Genomic DNA, 24,626 nt, shown 5'->3' with positions numbered 1-24,626 from the left:
GCAGGCTCCAGGGTGTGTGGGCTCTGTAGTTGTGGTGCGTGGGTTCTAGTTGAGGTGCGCAAGCTCAGTAGCTGTGGCCCGCGGGCTTAGTTGCCCTGCAGCATGTGGGATCTTAGTTCGCTGACCAGGGATCGAACCTGTGTCTCCTGCATTATAAGGTAGATCCTGCATTATAAGGCCAAGGGAAGTCCCTTGTAGGAGAAATTTTGTTGAAAGTTGGCATGATCTGTAATTATGAAAGTATCTTTCTTTCATATTTAAAATTTTGTTTATAGTTAAGCACTTGATATTGATAATTGCCCAGTGGAACTGTCATGCCCAGCTTCTGCATATATTCTAGTTCATACAGATGTTTTTTTTCTCATCCTCTTCCAGATTCAGTAATCCATTGTGCTAAAAGTGAAGTTATTTTAATAGTGGATAGCACTCCTGAATCTATAAACATTAAAAAGAGCCTATCATTTCCTTTTTCACAAAAGAATACCTTTCTAGGTCAAACTACAACCTACTGAATGGCACACGCTGAGCCCTCTCTGCATCTTGCAGAGCTGATAGATAATATGTCCAACACATATAATGCTTGGCTGCCCTTGCATTTGGATGGCTACAGGGAACATATAAAAGACTATATGTCTTCCTTGTTTATAGGATCTAGAGACCAGTTTAATTCTACTGCTTAAAATTTTATCAGGTAAAGATATTTGAATCACAGGACTTTATCTTTTTTGGTCTTGTCAACTGCTTCAAGTAGATAGTGGTAATGAGAGCTAAAGTCTCAGACAAGACTTAAAAACATACACACAAAAAACCAGAAGATTCCACCCCGAAATGTCCTGCCTCAATTTTTTTTGGCCCCTTATAGCACTCAGGGACTTATAAATCTCTCTGAACCTTAAAGTGCTTTTTCTATCTCATCTAAAACTTGAGAAGAATTCTGGATTCAAACAAGGATGATAGTCAGCATCTATTAGCTATAATTGAAAAAGTTCCAGGGTGTCTAATTTTCTAACTGTTAGGTGTTAATTATTAAGGACGTACAGAAACCCATGCAGATTTTTGTTAAAGATTTCATTTGCACACCTAGATTAGCCGATTTCCCCAGCTGAGTGAGACAGGATGTAGCATGTATTCACATATGAAGATGTGCCAGCTCAGCACTGTTTCACACAGTTGCTTACCAACCCTCTAACCAACATCTAGGTTGAAATACAAAAAATACACTAATGATGTTTGAGAATGTTATTTAACTTGGCTTAAATGTTTGGTTTTCTTAAAGTCACCAAATGGTTGTATTGGTAGGAGGTAAAGAAAGAAAGTGAAAGGAAAAAGCAAAGACCATCCGTAAAATCAATTAAAAAATATTCTAAGTTAGATACTTAATTACACATAAAATGCTACATTCTAGAAGTAGTATACATATAATTTTTACATATATAATTCCAGCAGAGAGTAAAGAAGGTCTGATTACCAAAGCAAAGGAAAAATTTTATGCCTAAGTGATCATAAAAAGTGACTGCAGTGAATATAAGAGGAAACATTTTTTGTTGTTGTTGACATGAGCATATTCATGTTCCTTAAGGAACCTTTTTTACTGAAATATAAATTACATAAAGGAAAGTATCAAATTATGATGGAATTATCACAAAGTAACACAGCTATGTAATTTCCATACAACTCAGGAAACAGAACATTACCAGCAGTCCAGATGGCCCCTAATTCTCTCTTCCAATTTATACCTCATTTTCTTCTGCCCAAACCACCACTATCCTGACTTCTAAAACCATGATATGTCCTAGAAGACAATAACTATATATAAAATAATACATCATCTGAACAGAAATGCATGTGTGTGGAGCAGTGAGTGAAGTAGGGAATTCAGTGGTAGTGAAGAAGAATCTTATCTGACCCCTTTAAAAATGAGCGATGTTCCAGATTTGATGGTTTCACCATTCAGATTCCCCCTCTCTGCACCATATACTTCAGGCCAAAGGTCGGGATGTAAGTTCCCGTTGAAATCATCTTTAAGAATCGAGGGCAGAGGAACGACAGGAACACAGTAGGTTCCACCAAAGCCCCGGTCACACCTAAGAAAAAAATGAGCGGAGAAAAGGAATTATCTGTCGTGAGATCAAGAAGCCATCTTTATCTCTGCATTACAAAGAAAGAATCTGCCAGTTTTATTAACTTACACACAGCGTCCGGCATCACAAATCCCTCGTCCTGAGCACATCCAAGGGCACCCCGAGGCCAGCACAACGTTATCAATAGCCCAGGAGTCAGCCCCCATGGTGTAGTTGGCTTGGATCCATCTGAACCGGGTCCTGGGAGAGCTAAACAAAAACAAACAAACAAAAGAAAACGACCCAAAAAAAAACAAACAAACCACACTTGGTTTGAATGGCAACCTTCAAAGCACAAAAACATTTATTTTAATTTTTTCCCTTTAAAGTGCCCTCTCTGGGTTCCAGTTCCCTCTTTATTTGAGACACTTTGTTTTCATACCAAGTAATGGATGTTGTTTACTCTTGACCCACAAACAGGAGAGTAGAAAACATGCTTTAAAAATATTTCTTTCATACAAGAGCCTCTGAACACATGTGAGATGGGAGAGTTACTTTGAACTATCAATTTATTCTGTGTTTGAACTACATGCAGAACCTTAGTTTTTGCTTTCAGGCTTTTACTACTTTTCAGTACTGGGAAAGAGACTGAGGATGATAACCATGAGTATAAGTTGGAATCTTACAAAGGTCTTGCCATGAGGTCTCTGTTCTACTGCTCCCTAAATGGTTTCTGAGGTAGTAAATGTGAAGCCCTATCCAACCTCTGCCTCTATTTTGGTTCCTGAGGGCCTGGCTCCCTTAAAGGTGAAAACTAGAATGATGTGATGTACTCCCATGTTTTTTTATTATATTTGCAATCTGTTATTTGGAATATACTGTCAGAAGACCACTTTATCCAGAAATATGTGCAGCCTTACCAAACAGCAGTCTCTCATTTAGGAACAGATTGCACAGTAGAAATGTGTTAGTTATTTGGAAAGTAGAACACAGCTGACTTGAAGTGGAATTTCAACAGTAAAATCTCAAGTGCTATAGTTTCCCCTACACAAGTTCTCCTTCAATGCAACACAGCTGCCAGCATGGTGGCTCTGAAACAGAAATCTAGTCACATCAACACTCAGCTAAACACCCTTGAAATGGTTCCCCAACACATGCAATGTCAAGGCCAAACCTCTAATAAATACACGGCCCCTTCATCGTCTGCCCTCTGCCCTTGCCTCATCTTCCCCTATTGCCTCACAATTATACTCTGATAGCATGGAATCCTTGCACTTCCCCATAAACTCTTGTTTCTTCTGGCCTCTGGGATTCTATTTCGGTTTACAACAGCACATATGCCCCTCCTCCCCAACGAGCGCTTTTCACTCAGACAAGCTCTACTCACTTATTTAGACTCAGCTCAGACATCGGTTCCTCCAGAAATCTCCCTCCGATCTCCCCAAACTGAGTTAGGTAGTATCTCCCTGTGTTTCAATAATACCATTGGGTTTTGCTTCTGCTATCATTTTATAAGATAACTATTTAGATACCTGTTACCCTAAATAATGTATTTGGATCCTGGCATCAACTTATTCATTTTGTGTCAGAGACCTAAAACGTAATAGATATTCAATAAATGTTTGTTGAATAAAAATAAAGTGAATAAATGAGCTACAAGTTAGCACTCTTTAAAGCTCTGGGGTCCACAGGAAACTATTTTGGGTTATATACTAAAACGCTTTGATTTCCTGTTTTTTTTTTTTCTTTTTTTTTTGTGGTTCGCGGGCCTCTCACTGCTGTGGCCTCTCCCGTTGCGGAGCACAGGCTCCTGACGCGCAGGCTCAGCGGACATGGCTCACGGACCCAGCAGCTCCACGGCATGTGGAATCTTCTTGGACCGGGGCACGAACCAGTGTCCCCTGCATCGGCAGGCGGACTCTCAACCACTGCGCCACCAGGGAAGCCCTGTGTTTGTTTTTTTCCTGCCACTTGTTTGTGCCTCTCTGAATCCAAATTGAACCAGGAAAATGGAAACCACTGTAAATATTTAACACAGAGGGAATTTAACACAAGGAATTGGATGCACAGTTCATGGCAGAGCATGGGGGCAGTGAGGAAACCGGAGTTTAACAAGTCAGGAAGCACTACAAGTCCAAAGATGGAGGGACACAAGAGGAGATGAGGTTAGTGCCCAGGGGCCAGTGTCACATGGAAGGACATCTCGGGGGAGCTAGAGCTGCTGAAGTTGGCCAAGATACACTTGAGATAGAAAGGGAGGGGAAGGAACACCCTGGTTTAACTTTATTTCCACCCTCCAATTTCTTGCCAGTATCTGCTACTCTCTAAATCTATCAGGAAGCCAGCAAACACATGCAGCTGGCAATGCAGCTTACAGAGGACAATTTGCCTACAATTCAGAGCAGAGCAGTGGAAGGGAGATACAGGGATGTGCGGGGAGCAGCCCCAGGAGGGTACAATCTCTACCACCCACCATAGTACACATTGGTTCCTAGAAAGATCCCCAAATCATGCAAATGCCTAAACCACAAAAGTGGGAGCCTGCTGTAAGCCCTAATATAACACCTGAATGTGATCTGAAATACTGTGGAGGGAAAGAAAGATGTAAAAGGATATGAGCATCCCAAAAGAATGAACCTTTTACTCTTATTCTGGTACTGAGATTAAAAAAAACCCAAACAGGGGCTTCTCTGGTGGCGCAGTGGTTGAGAGTCCGCCTGCCGATGCAGGGGACACGGGTTCGTGCCCTGGTCTGGGAAGATCCCACATGCCGCGGAGCGGCTGGGCCCGTGAGCCATGGCCGCTGAGCCCGTGCGTCCGGAGCCTGTGCTCCGCAACGGGAGAGGCCGCAACGGTGAGAGGCCCGCGTACCGCAAAAAAAACAAAAACAAAAACAAAAAACCCCAAACAACTAAGGATACTCTTCCACATGTGATGATTTCACAAACTGCTTCATGTGGATAAGTATCAGTCTGGTTATTGGGTAGATATTTGTTTTTACAACAGTTTAAAAACTGAATCTGGTGGGCAGCCTTCACCTTGCTGAAGAACAGAAAAGTTCAGCCTTGGGAAACTCTCCGAACTCTTAACCACATTTAAAAATTGTTACCCAAGCACCTTGAACTTTTCTTTCCCCCCGGTATACTCCATGCATGATTATCATGAGAGAGTAATAGAATTGCCAAGTGGCATCATAATTATTTTCCAGTTAGGTGATAGAAACCTGAAGTTCTGACATGTAGCCAAATTCTGACATGTAGAATGACAATTCTCACATGGTGGAGAGTGGAAGGTAGACAGTGATCCGCTTCCAATTCTGGAATCTCTCGGAGGTGTAAACTGAACTTTCTGTGTAGTGCAGACAGCCAATGGTTGGAGGAACACACTCTTCGGTGACAAGATGCCAGTCCCTGCCATTGTTCAGAGAATACTGGAGCTGTATACCGTGGGAGTCGCTAAAGGGCTTACTACAGCCCATGCTCATTTCAAACTGCAAGAAAGTCGATGCTGACACATGAAAGTCCCAGGTCTCAGCATAACGAGGTTTTCCTACAAAAAAGGAAAAGTTTAATGGCAGCACATAATTGTGCTCTTTTCTTATTTGGTGTTTCTGCTCATCATGCTTTCAGCGGCAAACAAAAATCATGGCTTATCTATAGTGTCTCACATGTGCTTTGGCTTTTCATCTCACGTTGACTATTTTTATCTAGTTAGCATAGACTCAGAAATATGGAAGGCTGCTAACTTGAAAAGCTTTACCATCTTGAGACAGGCTAATAGAGAGTCTGAAAATTGTAATTCTGCAAATTATGAAACATGGGAATGTTTTCAGATAGGTACTTTTGCCCCACTTTTAAGAAACCTTAGTCATATTATGCATGCCATGAAAGACAGTTCCTGCAAAAACTGTTATTGGGTTCACCAAGTTACATTAAAGGACAACACAGGTCTTTACTTCCAAGAGCCCCCCTCAGTACAGGCAGTTATGCACACAGTTTTGCATTAGAGAATCTGCTTTTGGGTTTTAGTTAATTTAATCCTCCAGTTAATTAAATATTCTCCCTTTATCTGGTGAAAATGTATACCTATGTTTTCAGTGAATATCAGAGCAGTATCCATAGAGAGACAGTCAGTATTGACTTGACCTCCTTGGATTCGATACCAGTTGGCTTGCAAATCTAAAGAGCCATCAAATTTGTCTTGAAACCCAGTTTGAGAGCTGTCATTCATTCCTATAAGGACATCATCCAAGGCCCACTGGGCTGAATGCTTCCCTGAAATCAGATGAATAAAGGCAGTTAGAGAAGGTTCATTATATAGCAATATGAATATCTTTATGACTGTGGCTTTAAATCAAATTATCTAGAAATTGACAGCAAATTAAGAAACACACAGTACAACACGGCTTTAACTGGATGATCTAAATGCTACCAGGAAACTTGGGGTGAGCAGTAACTTGCCATGTTGCGGTTGCCACCATCGAAAAGCTGTTGCAGGTGTCTTTGCCTCTCGTGGAAGGTCGATGGAAATGATCTGTGGTTCCAGAAATGACATGAAGTCCAACTCTCGAAGCAAATGCCAGAGTATCCCATTGTCATTTGAATATTGAACAACAAGCCCTGAATTAAAAGACATAAATCCAGTTACTTAGACAGCTCTCCTGAAGGCAAAAAAGGCAAGGAACAGTATTATTTGAAATGGCAAGACTGCAGGAGAAACTTCAGATTGCATCTCATAGGATGAGGGCACATTCATCTAACTTCCAAGGAATGAATTAGTAGACCTGAAGGCTCATCAATTTCTTGACAGTTTCTAATGCACTGACTCCTAGGAAGTGGGGGGAAAAAATACATAAGCTCTTTTTAAAGACCACTCAGCTTTGTATGAGTGATGAGTAGGTTGGTAAGGGAGACATAAAAATCCACTCCAGATTACGTATTTGAATTTTAGATTCTGTCCTGAACTTTACAAAGTCTCATATCATTATTATATACTCAGAAAAAATATCTCAATCTCCCAGCACAAAATCAAGAAGTGCTCTTTGCCAACAGTGTACCAGATAGGAAGCACAGCCCAATTTGAAATTCTATTAAGCAGAATAGAATTTTTACTGGCACTTCACACTTTGTCAGACCTTGGTCACTGAAGACTGAATAAAGACAAATTGTTAAACAGTAAAGCAGAAGAACTCACTCCCATCCGATGGTTCTACCTTTCTACCTTTCTAGTTCTACCTTTCTTTCTCTGTGTCACCTTTCCCCTTCACTTATCCCTTCTACCCCACCTCCCTCTGCCTGTCACCAGGTGTGATTTAGGGAAATGCATGTTAAAGTTTAAGATACTTCGTGTGCTATTCCTGCTACCTATCCCAGAAAAATTTTTATTTTAAAAGAGGACACAGGGAAAGGGTAATGTTGAATGCAAAGGAAAAAATTGCTAATGATGAAATGGTAGGAATCAACAGGATATATATATGATCATTAGCAATTAATAAAAAAATATATTTTACTTGATGGGGGGGCAGAGGGCTTTCTTGGCATCTATCTGATTGCTATTCTATAACTGTTCCTAAGACTGGCACTGCATATTCATAATTATGACTGGGGATATTGAAGTGCTTCTGAGTATTCACAGAAATTACGTTCAGTAAAGTTGCATTTGTTATATTAATTTTATTATGTTCTAATCTTTTTGTAATTGCAATAATTCATGGTTCTTAACAATAACTTTTTAGTTTCCTCATTATTGACTAACCAGAACATCTCAATCCCTCTGTCATGTTGCACAGCAAAGAATTTACCAAAATTAAGTTTCAAGAAATAATATGATAAAATATAGAACTAAAAGAAAGCCTTTTAAGGTTAATTGATGTTACATGGAATTACTGTCACCACATCTGACAAGGGGTGATGCCAGAAATAATAATGACTATGATGCAAAAAAATTGGAAATCTCAGGAGAATTAATCCTACCATATTTAAAATAGAAGAAATCATCGTGTTTGATGAGAGGATAAAAACAGCTCAAAGAATAGGAACTCTCTGGGGAGGCAGTATGCTGTGTATGCGTGTAGACATGCACAGTTGGAGCTTCAGTGGGTGGAGGTGAGACCCATGTGCTGGAGAAGGGAGAGAACCACACCAAAGATCATGAAGAACACTGAAGCTAGGCTCTTTCTCATTTTTATTCTAGTCAAGGTGAAGAGCATCTGAGAAAACTCCAGTCTCCAACCCTCGATGTTTTCTCAAAATATAGTTTTTCTTGTAGATATTAATTTGTTTGATATGGTTTATATTTAATAACATAGGGGAGAGAGAAAATGAATAATTTAGATAGTTATCTGGGTGACCTATTTAGAAAGCAGATATAGTACCAAGAAATGAAGCATCACAAGACTAAAATCTCACTGGTGGTCCTTTAGCACCTTCTACTCAAAGTATGGTCCAAGGACCAGTGCCTGTATCACCTGGGAACTGGCTCTACCTGTGGTGTTTTTACATGTCCACAAATTCTTTGACACTCCTGCCATCAAAAGTGAAGCTTAATTCTCTTTTTGAGTGTGGCTGGACTCAGTAACTTGCTTCTAATAGAATATCGTAGAAGCGACAATGTGTGACTTCTGAGAGTAGGCCATAAAAGGCGCTTGCACTTTCTTCCCTGCTCTCTCATGGTTGTCTTTCTCTGAAGAAAGTCAGCTGACAGGTAGTAAGGACACTCAAGCAGCCTATGGCTAGGTCCACTGAAAGAAACAGGCCTCTTGCCAATAGCCATGTAAGTGAGCATCTTGGAAAGAGATCCTCCAGCCCTGGTTGAGTCTTTAGATGACTGCACCGTCTTGGCTTTTATCTTGCATGCAGCCTCATGAGAGGTCTGGAGCCAGATCCACCCAGCAAAGCTGCTCTTGAATTCCTGACTCACAGAAACTAGAAGATAACAGATGTTGCTTTAGGCCACTCAGTTTTGGAATAACTTGTTACGCAGCATACCACCCAAGTCCTACTGAATCAGAATCTGCATTTGAAAGCCTCCTAAAGGATTCAGATGTACACAGGAATATGAGAAACACAGCTCAAGAGGTCCATACTCCATTTGGTTTCTTCTTGCTGCTTTTCTCCTCATTAACTTTTTCAGGAGTGTCACTTATACCTTCAGGCAGCCACAAGATCTACAGAGATGAGGGCCCCAATTCTGCAGGACAATAAAGTGCCTTGCAGATAAGTATGAAAGAATGGAGAAATGCAAGACAGGGAAACAGCAATATCCATATTTTATATCAATCGCTGAGCCTCTTTAGCTGTGTCATCTAAACACTGTCCATCTGAATAAACCAAGCCATCTTAGCTCATCTACTGAGTGTTTAAGGAACATAAAACATTTCCCTTTTTAAATTACAATTTCATCTACAATCTTCCCAGTCTTATTGAAAATAGCCTAATTTTGATTTTAATTCCAAATATGTAAATTGAGGCTTCAGCTTGAGTATGTAAAAAATTGTTACTTTCATCACTAGAAGAGATTTGTTCAAGGATTTAGGCAGATTTACATTTTAACAACCAGTTTTCAATAAAAGACTGAGAAATGCCTGGGGGATGTAAATTACACAGGCAGCAGGGAGTTCAAGAAAATGGCTCAGAGTCGTTGAGAAAAAGTTGTGTTCTTAAAGGAATCCTAAGGGAATAAGCCCAACAGGGCAGACAAGAGCATGTGTCATCAGAGGTTAAGTATAGAGCAGAGCTTCAGGTCAGTAAGTGGATGCTTCCCGCTGTACTCTGGCCAGAGTTGGCCTTTTTTTCTCATATACAAATAGGGGTACGGATTTGTAATTTTCAGAAGAGTCATGCACATATGCACATACACACAGTTGCTACACTGTGCCAACCACAAACTATTTTTAAATAATAATTTTATTACAAGGGTTAAGGACAACATTAAAGTGCTCTACCTCTCCAATCAGCAAGCAATGTCTTGGGACAGGACCCCATCTACCTTTGCATGCCTCAAAGCTCCTGTCTCTGTGTGGGCGGAGAATGTGCTCTAGAAATACTCCTTTGCTTTGAACTACATATTGTTTCTGCAGGGTGATCCTGTAAAAACTTAAATCAGGTTACATCACTACCTGACCTAAAAGCCTCCAATTGGTTTCCCTGACGACAGTGGATTCCGACCCCACCTCCCTACCACGACCAGCAAGGTCCTGCCTGACTGGGCCCCTGTCCCTCACCCCCAAGCACTCCTCAACCTTCACATGCCCCAGGCCACCTGGCTCTCTTTCTGTTCCTCCAATACCACAATTCTTTCCCACCTCGTGGCCTTTGCTGTTTCTTCTGACTGGAAAACTTCCCCTGAGCTCCTCCTGTGCTGGCTCCTTTTCACCCTTTAGATTTCAATTTAAATGTCACTTCCTCAGTGAGGCCCCTCCCAGACCATTCTATCGAAATCTGCATCTCCCCCTGCATAAGTTTACCTTCCATCTCATCAGCTTATTTATTTCTGTCTAGCCCATCAATCTAACATCTTGCTTATTTCTTTTCTTTACTGTTGATTTTCTGACTCTTACTAGAATGTAAGTTCCCTTAAGGGCAGGGCTTCTGTCTGCTATGCTCATCATTGCCCCACTAGTTCTTCCCATTCTGGCATGTGGTAGTCTGCATGTCTTGTCCCCTTTACCACACACTCTCTTTCCTTCTGCCACATGGCTGGCAACATCCAGAAGCTCCCCAGCAGCTGTTTCATTATCCTGGGTGCTGGAATGAGGACCTCAGATGACCCATGAGGAAAATGCAGCACAAAGGACAAATCCTTTTTGTTTTAACCCACAGAGATTTAGAGGGTTGTTTGTTACTGCAGCATAACCTAGCTCATCATGACTGATGCATCCGTCTTTCAGTGACACTGTATCGGTGCCACCTAGAACTGTGTCTAGCTTAGAGCAGATTCTTAATAAATGTTTGTCAAGAGATTAGGAAATGCAAAATAGTCTATATAAGTTTCTAGACTGCTGCTTCAGTCAACAGATTATCTGGATAATTACTAGACTAAAAGTACTGAGATACTTAGAAAAAGTCATGGAAGCTTTCAGTTACTGATGATATGGCCAAGGACATTTAGAATTGATGAACAGAGCTATTGGTAGCTCTATTGACTAACAGGTACTATAGTGTTTAAGCCAATATGTTTTACATAGTCATGCCTGAGAGAATAACAAACTTAGAAGCTGCAAAATTCTTCATATACTATTTAAGAGATCAATGTTTGGAGGAAAACCTATCTGAGAAGCTCATGGATTTTGTACCAGGAACCAACTCATATGCGGGGTCCCTTAAGGAATCCCGTCATATCTGTAGAGCAACTGAAGGCCACCTATGTATGTTTCAAGCCTTATGAATTTCTTTCAGCACTGAATCATGGAGGCAAAAGATGGTATGGATGCCTAGAGAGAGTAGAGTTCTGGGCAAGGAGAGAGGCAGTGTGCATGGTGGTTAAGGCATAGGCTCTAGAGCCAGCATGAGTGGTTTGACTCCCTGCTTATCTACTTACTGACTGAATGATCTTGGGTAAGTTACTTGACCTCTCTGTGCCTCAGCTTCTACATGTGTAAAATAGGACAAATAATAGTACCTATGGCAAAGAGGTATGGGGAGGATTAAATGCATTAACAGATAAAACACTTGGTACAGTGCCTTGCATATAGTAGGTACTCAGTAAAAGTTCATGTTTATTACTACAAGAACTCTCCTTCCACCAGAGGATTCTAGTACCCTCAGGATGCTTACGGGCGGGAAGCAGAGTATGATCCGCCTTCAGCAATACCCTATGCAAACAAATTCCTAGACCTAAACCGTGCTGAATGTAAAAGTCTCTGCAATTTTGTTTCCTCCCGTGTAAAGTTATAAAGGAACAGGTTTCCCTGTTTACAGGCTTAAGGATCTGGATGAGGAATCTTAGAGACCAAGGCTCTATGTAGTTACCCACTCACTGATGGAGAAGAGAAGAGAAGGAATGATTTAAGGTAGTGTATCAGTTTACAAAATCCCGGCCAAACTTTGGGAGGAGAAAGAACTAATTTGCTAGTAGTAACTGTAATTTCTATGGAAATATAGCAGCTTACCTTCATTTCTAGCTCGTGGTTTGATGCAGGTAATCCCTGAAGTTTTGCTTCCAATTTGTATATAAAACTGAACGAGTCTGGGGGAAAAAATCCCAAAACACTTCAGTTTACTTACAAATAGATGAGCTCAGAAGAGATTTAGCCCTTTGTATTTTGACACATTAAAAAGTAAAACTCCTATAATTCTTAGGTACTACTTTTAAATTCGAAGGGCATATGACAAACAGAAACTACAAAGATTATATAGTAAGTTAATTCTGTAACCATTTGAAAAAGTTAATTAATATGACCATTAATTTTATTCTGGAATAATTACTGAAACAAAAGGAAACAGTTTAATTCCACTTCATTGTGACAGTCTCATATGATTTAATGAAATCACTGAAATGGGAATTCCTTTAAATTGAGAAGATACTATCCTTGGAAACTCAAGAGGAAAAATCTAACATTAAAAAGTTGAATGCTGGGACCTCCCTGGTGGTGCAGTGGTTAAGAATCTGCCTGCCAATGCAGGGGACACGGGTTCAATCCCTGGTCCAGGAAGATCCCACATGCTGCGGAGCAACTAAGTCTGTGAGCCACAACTACTGAGCCTGCACTCTACAGCCCGCGAGGCACAAGTACTGAGCCCGCATGCCACAACTACTGAAGCCCGCGCGCCCTAGAGCCCGGGTGCCGCAAATACTGAGCCCACGCGCCGCAACTACTGAAGCCCGCGTGCTCTAGGGCCCATGTGCCACAACTACTGAGCCTGCGTGCTGCTACTACTGAAGCCCGTGTGCATACAGCCCGTGTTCCGCAACAAGAGAAGCCACCACAGTGAGAAGCCCGCGCACCGCAACGAAGAGTAGCCCCTGCTCGCCACAACTAGAGAAAGCCTGCACACAGCAACGAAGACCCAATGTAGCCAACAACAACAACAAAAATTGTTAAAAAAAAAAAAAAAGTTGAATGCTGTATTTGTTTAGGGCCAGACAGTTACCTGTATTACTGATTTAGACTCAGATGGTTTAATTTTTCACAACTGACACTCACTCAGTGTGATGTAAACCATGCCTCAGTCCACAGTAAACCAACCTACATGGCAGGCACACCTCTGTGACAAGGACTCAGAAGGAAGGGAAAGAGATTGAAGGCAGAAAAACTATGACACAGAACCCCAGATTTTAGTGAGAAGAAGGTCTAAAAGTTTCAAACATTTCTTTGGTTTCCTTTCTTCCAATTCTAAAATAGTTTGACTAAAAATAAAAACGCACAGTTTTATTTTAGGTGTGCTACTATTTCATTTGCCCTTAAAACTAAGCATTTATTTATTTTACCAGTAGGTGTCAGTGTAGGTATTTAAAATTTCTGGAACAGTTTTCAGTAAGTGAATACAAATAAACTTAGATAAATAGGGGTCATGACATTTTTGGATACAGAATTTAAAGTTGAAAAAAATTCTTTGTTTCTCCTGGCATATATTAAAATTAATACCAAATAGTCTTCATAATAACACAGAACTTTAGAAAACCAAGCTGACATATATTAGACACACAAGCCTTGGTGATGACTGTATGCTGATTAATGAATTGGAGTATAAGTTTTGCAGAAACTGCCTATTTTATTATAAAGTTATGCTTTATTTTTATATATCAGAATCTATACAGAGAAACATTACTATGTAAACCCTCAATAACAGAACAGAGTGTTGTAGGTTAGAACACTTGGCACGGTAAGTACTATGTTCATGGAGAAGTATACCAATTAACTATTCACCTGATATTCCTGGTGTCCAGAGGGATGGTCCTTGCTTCCCTTTTTCCGGGGCCACTGAAGTACAGAGACTTGCCATCGTTAAGTGTTCCACAGCCCGTTCCAATCTGGCCTCCGGTTATCTTGTACCACAACGGGCTGAGCTTCCCCTCAAACCTATCGAACATCTCACTGTGGTTAGGGACAACAGACACACAGGTTCCTTGTGTGGCTTCCGAGAAAAGAAATACACAGTAGAGAGGTTTTGTTAAAATCATGAGACATTGGAAGGTACATTCAGTGCATGGGCAAAAGAAGCATTGCCACAGGTGTTAGGGGAAAGAAACCACATCAAAATTTGAATCTCCCAATCACCTGTCTGAAATACAGCCATCACTTCTAACATCAAAAACACTATTCTGCTCCTATAATTTTAAATTTTTAAACAGAGAGACATCAGGAACCACACGTTTCCATGATTCTTGTTACTCAGAGGATTTGTGTAAACTGAGAAATAGATTTTGTCCACAACAAAATTGGTTCATTTGTTCTTTGTATTAGTGGATCAATAAGGGGAGTTAATCCCAGATTTAAAAGAAACACCCTGAAACCACGAGTGACAGCACTCTCTACAGAAGGCCTGCAACAACATATGTTTGTCTTTGGTCACGCACCAGATGAAGGGCAGAGCACTGAAAAGCTGGGAAGGATCCTTTGAAGTTCCCTCCAGGAAAAATTCTATAAAAAGATTTTGGAGCTTATAATATTTTCTCCAATTTTACTCTTTAATCTCAGCTTCCTTTTTATTTTGCTTGTAGCAACATCCAAGGGTGACTGTGGTCAGAAAATACTTCCCTTGTAAAGTTCTCTTTTGGCAGTCTTGGGTTTATCATTTCATAAGTTGATTTTTACTTTAAATGTACACAATTACATTTTGTATAAAAGCAATGTAAAGAGCACAGGCAGCCAAGTGGTTAAGAGCTCGGCTGCCAGAGTTTGAAGCCCAGCTCCAGCAGCTCCTAGCTTTGTGACCTTGGGAGAGTTACTATACCTCTCTGTGTCTCAGTTTCCTCAAGTGTAAACAGGGACAATAACAGTACTACACTATAGGGTTATTTATTGCTAGAATTAAATGAGGTGAAATAAAAACACCTACTATAGTGCCTGGCATAAAGTACGGACTCAAGCGACGTTAATTATTTTTATTATTACTATTAAATAAATATACTTTAGGAATGAAATTTGTGTTGTCATGCATTTCCTTCTTAGGCAGTTCAAAACTACAAAATATATCAGCACCTCATTTGCCTGGGTTACAAATTCCTACAATTAGGACTTAAAGAAGAATAAACTCAGAATCTATTTCCTTGGAAGAAGTAACATGAAATATAGTAACTAGAGACGAATATTTTACAAACAAATCATCAGACATGTCCGCAGCCTTACCGGTGTACCCCAGGTCGCAGAAACACACCCCTGAAACGCAGTCCCCATGGCCACTGCAGTAACTGGGACAAGGCTCTGATATGTACACGCCATCCAAACCAAAGGGAGGCACATTCTTCTGTGAGCTGCTCTCTTGGATCCATCGGAATCTGGTCTTACTGTTGGGAAAAACAGCACAGGTGTTTCTTGTACCAGTATCTCATACCAAAGCACTGAAATACAGAACGTTTCAGAAAAACTCAAGAGAGATTTAATATTTATTTGGAAGCCACATTCACTTGATTGGTCACTTAACCTTCATAAGGTGTCTCTCTCAGATCTTTCTCAAAACTTCTTGATTTTTTTCTTCAGCACAAATGTTTCAATATCAGGAAGATCAGATAAAGAAGATTCTGATGGCCAGAAACATATTATATAGGTTTTTGCTTGTACATTTTAAGAGGCTCTTTGGGAATCTTTGAAACCATCAAACAGAATGGTCTTCGTTAGGACAAATGAGAGGACTCTGGCTATTTGCCATTCTCATGATTCCAGGAGGACAGAGTCAAGTTCGTACTGACAGCTCTATTCCCACCTGTTGCCTCTTCTTCTTACCTTCAAATCTCCAAGATGCTCATTCTATAAACTCTTAGCAACCAGCTGGGCTGCCAATGAACACTGGTAACTGCCAACAAACAAAAGAGGGACCTGGTCCCAGTGCTTCAAAACCCTGGAACACCAGTGGCCTGGGCTACTGCCCAGTCCTATTTTCCCCACAACAGTTGTGAGGTTGCCAAACCAAAACTTGTCCCAGTTGCTTTCTAATCTTTCCAATCCCTTCAACACATCTCTTTTCTTTTCAAATATATGGAAATCCACACACATCTATAATTTCATACCAAGAAAACACCTCTTCCTTCTCAGTTCTACTAACATTAAAGAGGGAAGATGGATTAGGTTATCTGGATACCAGTTAATTTTGCTGCCAATATTTATAGACTTTTGAATGAATTCAGTCTCTTAGTAAACAAGAATAAAGAAGTTTAAAGATTAATGAAGATTGTCAAAGATAACTGTAGACAAAGGTTCCTTTTCCCCTCTATTATTGTGAAAATAATACAGCAGTATCAGAATGCATTTCTTTCTGGCTCTTCAAATAGCTTTGGTAATTTGGCAACACTGAATCATAACCCTGGCTTTTTTTCATTATTTTAAGTTACCTACTTTTAGCAAATTTGCAAATGTAACCACAATGTTGTTTTCTAGGTTTTAACTAATGCAAGTCTTAACACATTCTTCATTGTGTCAAGAGGAAGGTGAACACATCTTTTGTTTACTTTGGAAATAATTCAAAATATATTGGTCTTATTTTTTAAGGCAAAAAGACAATTGAATTGAAGATTAGAAAAACAGAGCAAAACCAAAAAACAGAAAGGAAAAGAGAAAAATGATGGGCTTTTTGGGAATGATTGGGAAAATTGCTCCCAATAAAGTTGTGACATTATTGAGCCTGTGAAGATATTTTTCCTTTCAAAGGAAATAAATGGAATTGATGAACAGTATCTTTTGCCAATTGCTCGTAAGAAAATGGGAAGCCCTCTATGCCCCTTCCAAAAGATAAGCTGCATATCTATGATAAAAGAGGAAAACATACCAATTCCCTGATAGAAGTCGTCTTTAATTAGAAGTCATACTTGCCTTTTCTTTTACGTTTCTATAATATAAATAGAACCCAGAGAAATATGGATCTATGATTTCCACCACACGGAAAGTGAAAAAAGGGGTAAGAATAGTTTCTTTTCTTCACCTAGGCTCTCTGACCTGGGCAAGATGAGGGCATCTCTCTATCAACTGTTCTGTTTCATGGAAGAAGCAAGTTCAGACTGAGCCCCAGAAGCATTCAGAAAGTTGAAGAATCCCAACGGTAGGTAGAATTCTAGAAGCTTTGGTAATTCGATAGGGAGTGAAGGGTAAGTAAAGCCCTTTGACTCATCTCTGATTCTTGGGGTCCTGTAGTTTTCATTATAAAAATAAAATAATCAAGGTCTGGTCTGGCCAGAGAGATGAGGCACCCTTGTTTGTAGATTCTGAGGCTGCTATAGACCCAAGAAACAGAGTAGGCTGTTAGATACTTGAGAAGGCAAAAGACTTCAGGAGCTCAGTATTAAGGCATCCATATATAAATAAATTAAAAAAAACCAAAATGACTAATCATTTGATTAATAGGGTGTCCAGGACATGGTGAATTACAGCTGAGAGTCCTAGCTGGAAGCCCATATTTCAGAGTGAAAGGGCAAGAGATGGCACCTCTTTTCCTTCTTTTAATCTTTGTTAGCTGGCTTTTAGTTGGAAGGTACAAATCAAAGCAACAAAGATTTCACTGATCATGACATAAGCAAACTTTCCTTTATCTCCATTTCTCCATGTTATGCCTGGTTCCTGATGCGTACTGCTTTTCTGTTCTCTTAGGAGCACAACCTTGGAAATGAGCAGAAGTAATTTAGCAACCTTAGGGCTGCTTGAAGAAGAGGAAGAACTAGTAAGGAATTTACAGAAAAACATAATCATAGACCATCGGAAGAAGGGAGGAAATAAGTAGGCCAAAGTTAGCTAATAGCATGTCTAGATTCCACACAGTTAATCTTTTTTTTTTTTAAATAGACGAGATGTAGCTTTAAAATGATTAATATTATTAATGTGTGTGTGTACACGTGCTATTCATATCTTTTCAAGGAGACATAGCAGAATGCAGAACAATGATTTCTTGCTGAGCAGCACTGAATTTATTTTGGGAAACATATTTTAGAAAGGGAGGTGTCTTCAATTAGCTAATCACCTGTTGCTGGTCCTTATTCTTCATTCAACCGGCATTTACAAGTGCCTATAACATGCCAGGCGGTGCCAGGGCTGGGCACATGATGGGGAGCAGAATTCCTGCATGGTTCCTACCTTTATGATGCCCACAGTTGAATGAGAAGACACATTTAATCAAACCCCTGCGCAAGGAAATGTACACGTGCAACTCTGATAACTATCACCATTAAGAAGGACATAGAGCCAGGTGAGCATGGGTCTTAGAGGTCTTTGACCTGACAGTCAGGAAGCTCTGGGAAGGTGTTATAGGACGTGATGATTGAGGAAAAGACAGAATTTAATCTTATGTAATTTAACTAGAAATAAACCAGAGTGCAATTCGACTATTCATATCGTTGAACAAAACTTCCCCTTTGCCCTGCATGTTCTAGATAAGGAAGAAATAAAAGGTAAGACTCTCTCTCTCTTTGTTCTCTTCCCCAACTGCCACCTTTGTTCAAAGGATGCCTGAGTGACCAGGAGAACCAGTTTCTACCCCTCTCCCTCCCACCACCACACTTCAGAGGGGTGTTGCATCTGCCTCTCAAACCAGGAAGGTGCATGTGCACCTGCTTGTCCTGTGATAGGTGGTGGTGGAGGAGACATTCTGCAGCATAGTAAGCAACGGTGTTTCTAGCCCTTTCCAGAGACATCGACTGCTTGCATTCTGCACAGGGAGCCTAGAGCAGGCTGAGGGGCATGCTGTGTGGTTGGGGAGACAGTCAGGAGGGATGTACCAGCACATATTTACCACCACCAGTGTCTCTCCTCTGTAGGCAAGAACCAAGAGACTTAACATGAGCACAAACTGCTCCTTTGAGAAAATCAGCTTCGAAGTATTCGTCAAAGAGCAATGTTTTAGTAACTATTACAAGTATGTTGCCTTGTGGCAAAATAGGTCCAAACTTTAACAATTTTCACACTTAGAATTCTCAGCTTTCCAACACTGCATTTGGAGATATCTGAGTTTAACATATTGCAGAAGAAACAACAACAGCTCGTTTACTTGGGTTGAAGTAGAAACATATTTACTATTCTGTAGCAGAGAGCTCTCCATCACAAATGCCATCTACCAGCAAGCTGGACGGTATTCAAATGAACCACGAAGCCAGATGCTAAGGAAAAAGATTTCTTCTTCCAAAAGCTGAGGTCCAAGAAAATATTGATAAATTGGGAGCCTCAAAATTTTGGCTCACTCTGTGATGTTAAGGACAACCTTTTTTTATTTCTCAGATGTGGCTTTACCAAGCGGGTGTTTCCACTCAGCGTCAAACAAACTGCAGTTTCAGATTCAACTTTGTATTATCTGGCTCTGGAGTATTGCACCAGAGGTGTGTTCCTTGGTTCCTGATTCTATTGGCTACTTTCACAGTGATGTCTTCCAGCATCCTGGTCTCCTAGTCACTGCAGCAAAGATGCAGCCCTTGATGCACTCCAGCTTCATGGCATGCTGCACTTGTCTATTTGGAAGAGATGTGGTTGGGCCACAGTTTCAGAAAAGCATGGGGAAGAGGCAGGCAGTGGTGGAGGAGAGAATTACAAGGGCTGTACTTTTACATACCTAGCTTGAAATGGGCAGAAAGCAGGATGAAAGGGCTATTTAGCTGCAAACACAGATATGTTCTTATGGACAGATGTCTCAGAGGATGAAGCCTAGAGGGTAGAACCAACAGCTGAGAAGAACAACAGATTAGGGAGCCACTCGTAGGGAGCAGAATTATCTCAATCAAGAAAACTTTCTTATGCTGGACATTGCTCATGGAGGAGGGAACCCTAGTAACAACAATCTTGCTAGCTTTCAGAATCCCTATGAGCCAGTGGTTGCTATGTGATTCCCATTCTTTCCTCTTTTTTTGAGTTGGGGTGTCTATTGTGTTTATCTTGTCATTGTTTCACTGTTGTATGTTGGGTAATGGGTGGGGTGGATAACTTGTTTCTTTAGGTCATAGGTCAATGGGTCAAGAGAAGCCATATCCAGGGAACTCTGACTTGATAGAAATCATGAAATCAGTGACTTAGTACCTGATGCTGTGATGAGATGAGCGTTTGGGGGTTTTGGGAGGAAAGTGAGTACATCTGCTTGGGGGAGACATGTGAGTCATTAGGGCTAGGACAAAATATGGTAGGTTGTTACAATAATGTCCCCCAGTGGATCATACTAAATCTTCTTCTACAAGACTTTCCTGCACTTCTTATCAAAATGGGGAGTCTGCTTTCTCACCCTCTGAATCTGGACTGGCCTTGTGACTTGCTTTGACCACTAGGATGTGGCAAAGAAGACAGGGTCCTGCAGCTTCTATTTTTGTTCTCTTTGAACCACCTAACTGTGGAAACTGTTATGAATACTGGGATGGATACTGGGATGAAGACCACTATAGAGAGAAAAGTCCTACTAATCCCAGACACTAATCAATCTACCAATTGAATGCAGCTACATTATAAAGCTTAGGAGAGACCAGCAGAAGAAATACCCAGCCAATTCCATAAAACCATGAGAAATAATAAACCACTGTTGTCTTAAGCCACTAAGTTTTGGAGACGGATGTTGCATAGCAATAGGTAACTGTACAAATATTATCCTAGGCTGTACTGAGGAATATGAAAAAGGAATAAAGATGATTTTTAAAAAGTAATGCATCTATGCATTCCTGATCTTTTTGCCTTCCACGGGTTAAGAGATGACATGGTCTGGAATAGCTGCCTTGGATCCAGAGATAGAAGTTGTGTGTTCAGAATGGCAGAGACACCCTGTAAACTCTGAAGTCCTCACCTGTGGACCATTATGCAAGAAAGAATGGATTTCTAACTTGTTTAAGTCTTGTTAAGCATTTGTATTTGTTTCTCTGTTATAGTAGCTGGGCCTGTATCCTAACTAAAGCAGAATGCAAGTCAAATTATTAAATTTCACTAAAGAAGGTCAACTCATCAACTCTGCCACCTACACATCAAATCATTAGAGTCCCTCTTTGATACATAACAAAGTACACTGGCATGTAAAGACAAAAAAATTACTTATAAGTTGACTTGGATCCACTGACTGATAAACCATTTCTTGGGACAGCTGGCATTTAAACATTATGTTCCAAAGTTTAGTAGATTACCACACAAACTTATACATCCTGACCATACTTCTTACCCATTTGGGAAGTCTGTGTACCAAAGTCTAAGGTGTAATTTTTGGAGGTGTGCACATCTAAGTACTGAGGGAGGCAGATGAACACAAGCAGCATATCCAGCTAGATGCAAATTTGGTCATCAATTAGGTGAAAGATTATAGACAGAATGGTCTCTACAAACATTAGAAGTAAGCCACTCCTACAGATTTTCTAGCTTTTATCACTGTATCAGTCAGGATGAGATAGGTTGCCAGCCTAACACGCAGCCCCTAATCTCAGCGGCTTAACCCAACAAAAGTTTATTTTTTGCTTATGCTATAATGTCCAGTATAGGTTGTAAGAAAGTCTGTTGATTGTAGACACTCAAGGACCCAGACTGATGTAAGCTTCATCTCAAAAGAGGCTTTCATGAAGCAGAGAAGATAGCAAAATGCACATGAACTCTGAAAGTCATATGTTTAATTTCCACTCACATTTCATTAGGCAATGCCAAACTTTATTTTTTATATAAATGTATTCATTTATTTATCTATTTATTTATTTATTTTTGGCTGCACTGGGTCTTCGTTGCTGTGCGCGAGCTTTTTCTCTAGTTGCGGCGAGCGGCGGCTACTCTGCGTTGCGATGCGCGGGCTTCTCATCGCGGTGGCTTCCCTTGTTGTGGAGTATGGGCTCTAGGCGCACAGGCTTCAGTAGCTGCGGCACACAGGCTCAGCAGTTGTGGCTCGTGGGCTTAGTTGCTCCATGGCATGTGGGATCTTCCCAGACCAGGGCTCAAACCCGTGTCCCCTGCATTGGCAGGTGGATTCTTAACTACTGCGCCACTAAGGAAGTCCTGGCAATGCCAAACTTTAAAGGGTGTGGGGAAAGTATAATCCTACCATATTTCAGGAAGGAAGTAAGCTGGAACTATTGATGAATGGCACTAATGAGTATATCAACCATATATTAATTTACATCACCAGCAGTGCCAGTAGTCTTCTTATACCATCTCAGCTCTGCACAGAAATGCTTTGAGTGAGTCACAACTGAATGTTATGTTCTAGGATTCAATTAAGAAGTATCTACTTGAAGAATGCTTCATCTTTCGAAAAATTATAGAGTTAAAACACTGATTTTCATGTTACCTACTCTACCTGACACAAAGATACATATACGTACTATAAAGGTATTCTAGAATACTGAATGTAGAAATATATGATATATATATCTGATATATATTATCAGAATACATGTATTTTCTTTCTTTTTACCCAACAATGAGAACTAAATGACCCTATCCCCTGACCTCCCTCACTATGTCCTAGCTGCCAGGAAGCTAAGAGTTAAATTTGTTGCCCTATTACTGAAACTAATTTGCTTCAAGTTCTTGATCCATTTATCTCATTCTTCTGTCAATTGATTTTAAATCTTTTTCCCTATTGTTTTAATTATTTATCTTAATGGTCATTTAAAGGGATCTTTTATATTGTAAGATATCTCAAATTGTCTATTTAAAGAGGCATTACATTATCACACATCTCTGTATAGTGAAAGTCTGATATGATAATGCCTTATAACTCCCTTGGCTTTTAAACATCTTTTGTTCAGGGCTGTAATCCAGTGCCCAGAACAGAACTTGGCACAGGTAGGTGGCTCAATAAATATTTGTTGAATGAATGAATGGATGAGTGAGTGAGTGAACTTTTTCACAAGTATGAGCATCATTTCCTCAAGAGTCCTTACAGCTAGAGTTTATGAATTCTCTTAGGTTATTGAGATAAATGAGATGAAGATACTGAGATAAATATATGCTCCTCAGAAATGGCAACTATGGCACATAATAGGAATGGTCACTTTACCTGGATGCAAGAGACCTTGGAATAACAATGGTGATTCTCGTCCATTCTTCAAAGTCCCCTGTGTGATACAGGGTGGGCTCACTCAGTTCTCTGGAGTTTCCTTCACATCCTTTGCCTGCAGAAGCTGGGTAACAGCCTTCTTTCACCAGAAACCAGGACATCCCAGCATCGTGAGAGTACTGAAGAAGAACTGGGGCAGTGCTGCTAAATTGATTGGCACACCCAATGTTTAGCTGTTAAAAGGAAAGACAAAATTATACAAGGTTTTGGTTTCAAGTCATCATTTAACAAATTAGGTGCTACAGCCATCAGGGTTCTTTCTACTGAGCTTGCACTAAATTTACGATGATAAAACACGGGCAGCTCAATTCCAACCAAGACCCTTTCAAAGGTTCTGGAAATCTCTGTATAGGCAAGCAATAGGTGATTTTCAATAGAAAGCGGGACCAGTTGCCCATTTTGTGGATTTCCTGAGATTATAGAAGGGAAGAGAGAAGCATAGATGGGACTGGAGTCTTGCACAAAAGATAAGAAGCCAAGAAACTGCTTTTTTTTGCTTTCCCAGACAGAGGGTATAAACAGAGGGAAGCAGACGATAAAGGGCTGTCCTCTTCAGAACATGAAGGTTACTGAAGCTGTCCTCTGCTTTCAGTGGAACAAGCAATTTTACTCTGGTTTCTTACAAAAGCTCAGTAAGAAATCATTCTCAGCTTAGATGAAAGAGCTAAGTTCTTGTCACAGCATCAAATAAGCAACATAATCCAGAAATAAAACTATTACTCTTCTGTGTACTTGTGTAGATGACTGTCATCACAGGATTAACAATATTCAAAAAAAATTGTAAAATCATGCAACCTAAATCCCAATGCCCTAGCACAACCATTTTTATTCTTGTTTTCTCTTCTAAACTTTATAAAGAAGCATATCAATACCTAGTAGTATTACTGAATCAAAATGCAGAAACACTTTGAATTTCCTATTTATATGTGTTCATTTTTAATCACCTGGGTTCAAATGAATCAGTTTTACACAGCACTCAATATTATTATAAGTTTAGACAGTTTCTTTCTAAATTAATAAATATATAAATGATTGTATTACTTTATATATATATATATATATATATTTTTTTTTTTTTTTTTTTTTCTTTTTTTGCGGTACACGGGCCTCTCACTGCTGTGGCCTCTCCCGTTGCGGAGCACAGGCTCCGGACGCGCAGGCTCAGCGGCCATGGCTCATGGGCCTAGCCACTCCGCGGCATGTGGGATCTTCCCGGACCAGGGCACGAACCCGTGTCCCCTGCATTGGCAGGCGGACTCTCAACCACTGTGCCACCAGGGAAGCCCCTAGTTTATATTTTTTGATAATTGTAAATGTCAAACTCTTTTCCTGGTATTTAATTACATGCTATCTTATATAAATGATCTATTCATATCTTATTTCATTTGTTGGTTGGTGCCACCATAGAATTTTATTGTATAAGACTTTA

General features: G+C 40.2%; 1 protein-coding gene across 2 annotated transcripts in view; it reads right to left on the bottom strand.

Annotated features, from left to right (window-relative positions):
- RELN (reelin) overlaps positions 1–24,626 on the bottom strand; it is a 522,720-nt gene that overhangs the window by 81,286 nt on the left and 416,808 nt on the right. For both annotated transcript variants that reach the window (XM_065883760.1, XM_065883761.1), the window contains exons 28-36: positions 23,138–23,370; positions 15,349–15,506; positions 13,927–14,134; positions 12,169–12,245; positions 6,521–6,679; positions 6,146–6,334; positions 5,336–5,609; positions 2,190–2,330; positions 1,907–2,084 (exon numbers count right to left, since the gene is read on the bottom strand). In XM_065883760.1, coding sequence (XP_065739832.1) covers positions 1,907–2,084; positions 2,190–2,330; positions 5,336–5,609; positions 6,146–6,334; positions 6,521–6,679; positions 12,169–12,245; positions 13,927–14,134; positions 15,349–15,506; positions 23,138–23,370 — 1,617 coding nt within the window. The remainder of the gene's footprint in view (positions 1–1,906; positions 2,085–2,189; positions 2,331–5,335; positions 5,610–6,145; positions 6,335–6,520; positions 6,680–12,168; positions 12,246–13,926; positions 14,135–15,348; positions 15,507–23,137; positions 23,371–24,626) is intronic.

This window comes from Phocoena phocoena, chromosome 9 (genome assembly GCF_963924675.1).
Source record: "Phocoena phocoena chromosome 9, mPhoPho1.1, whole genome shotgun sequence".
NCBI classification, from domain to species: domain Eukaryota; kingdom Metazoa; phylum Chordata; class Mammalia; order Artiodactyla; family Phocoenidae; genus Phocoena; species Phocoena phocoena.
This window is presented reverse-complemented; position numbering and strand designations above follow the sequence as displayed.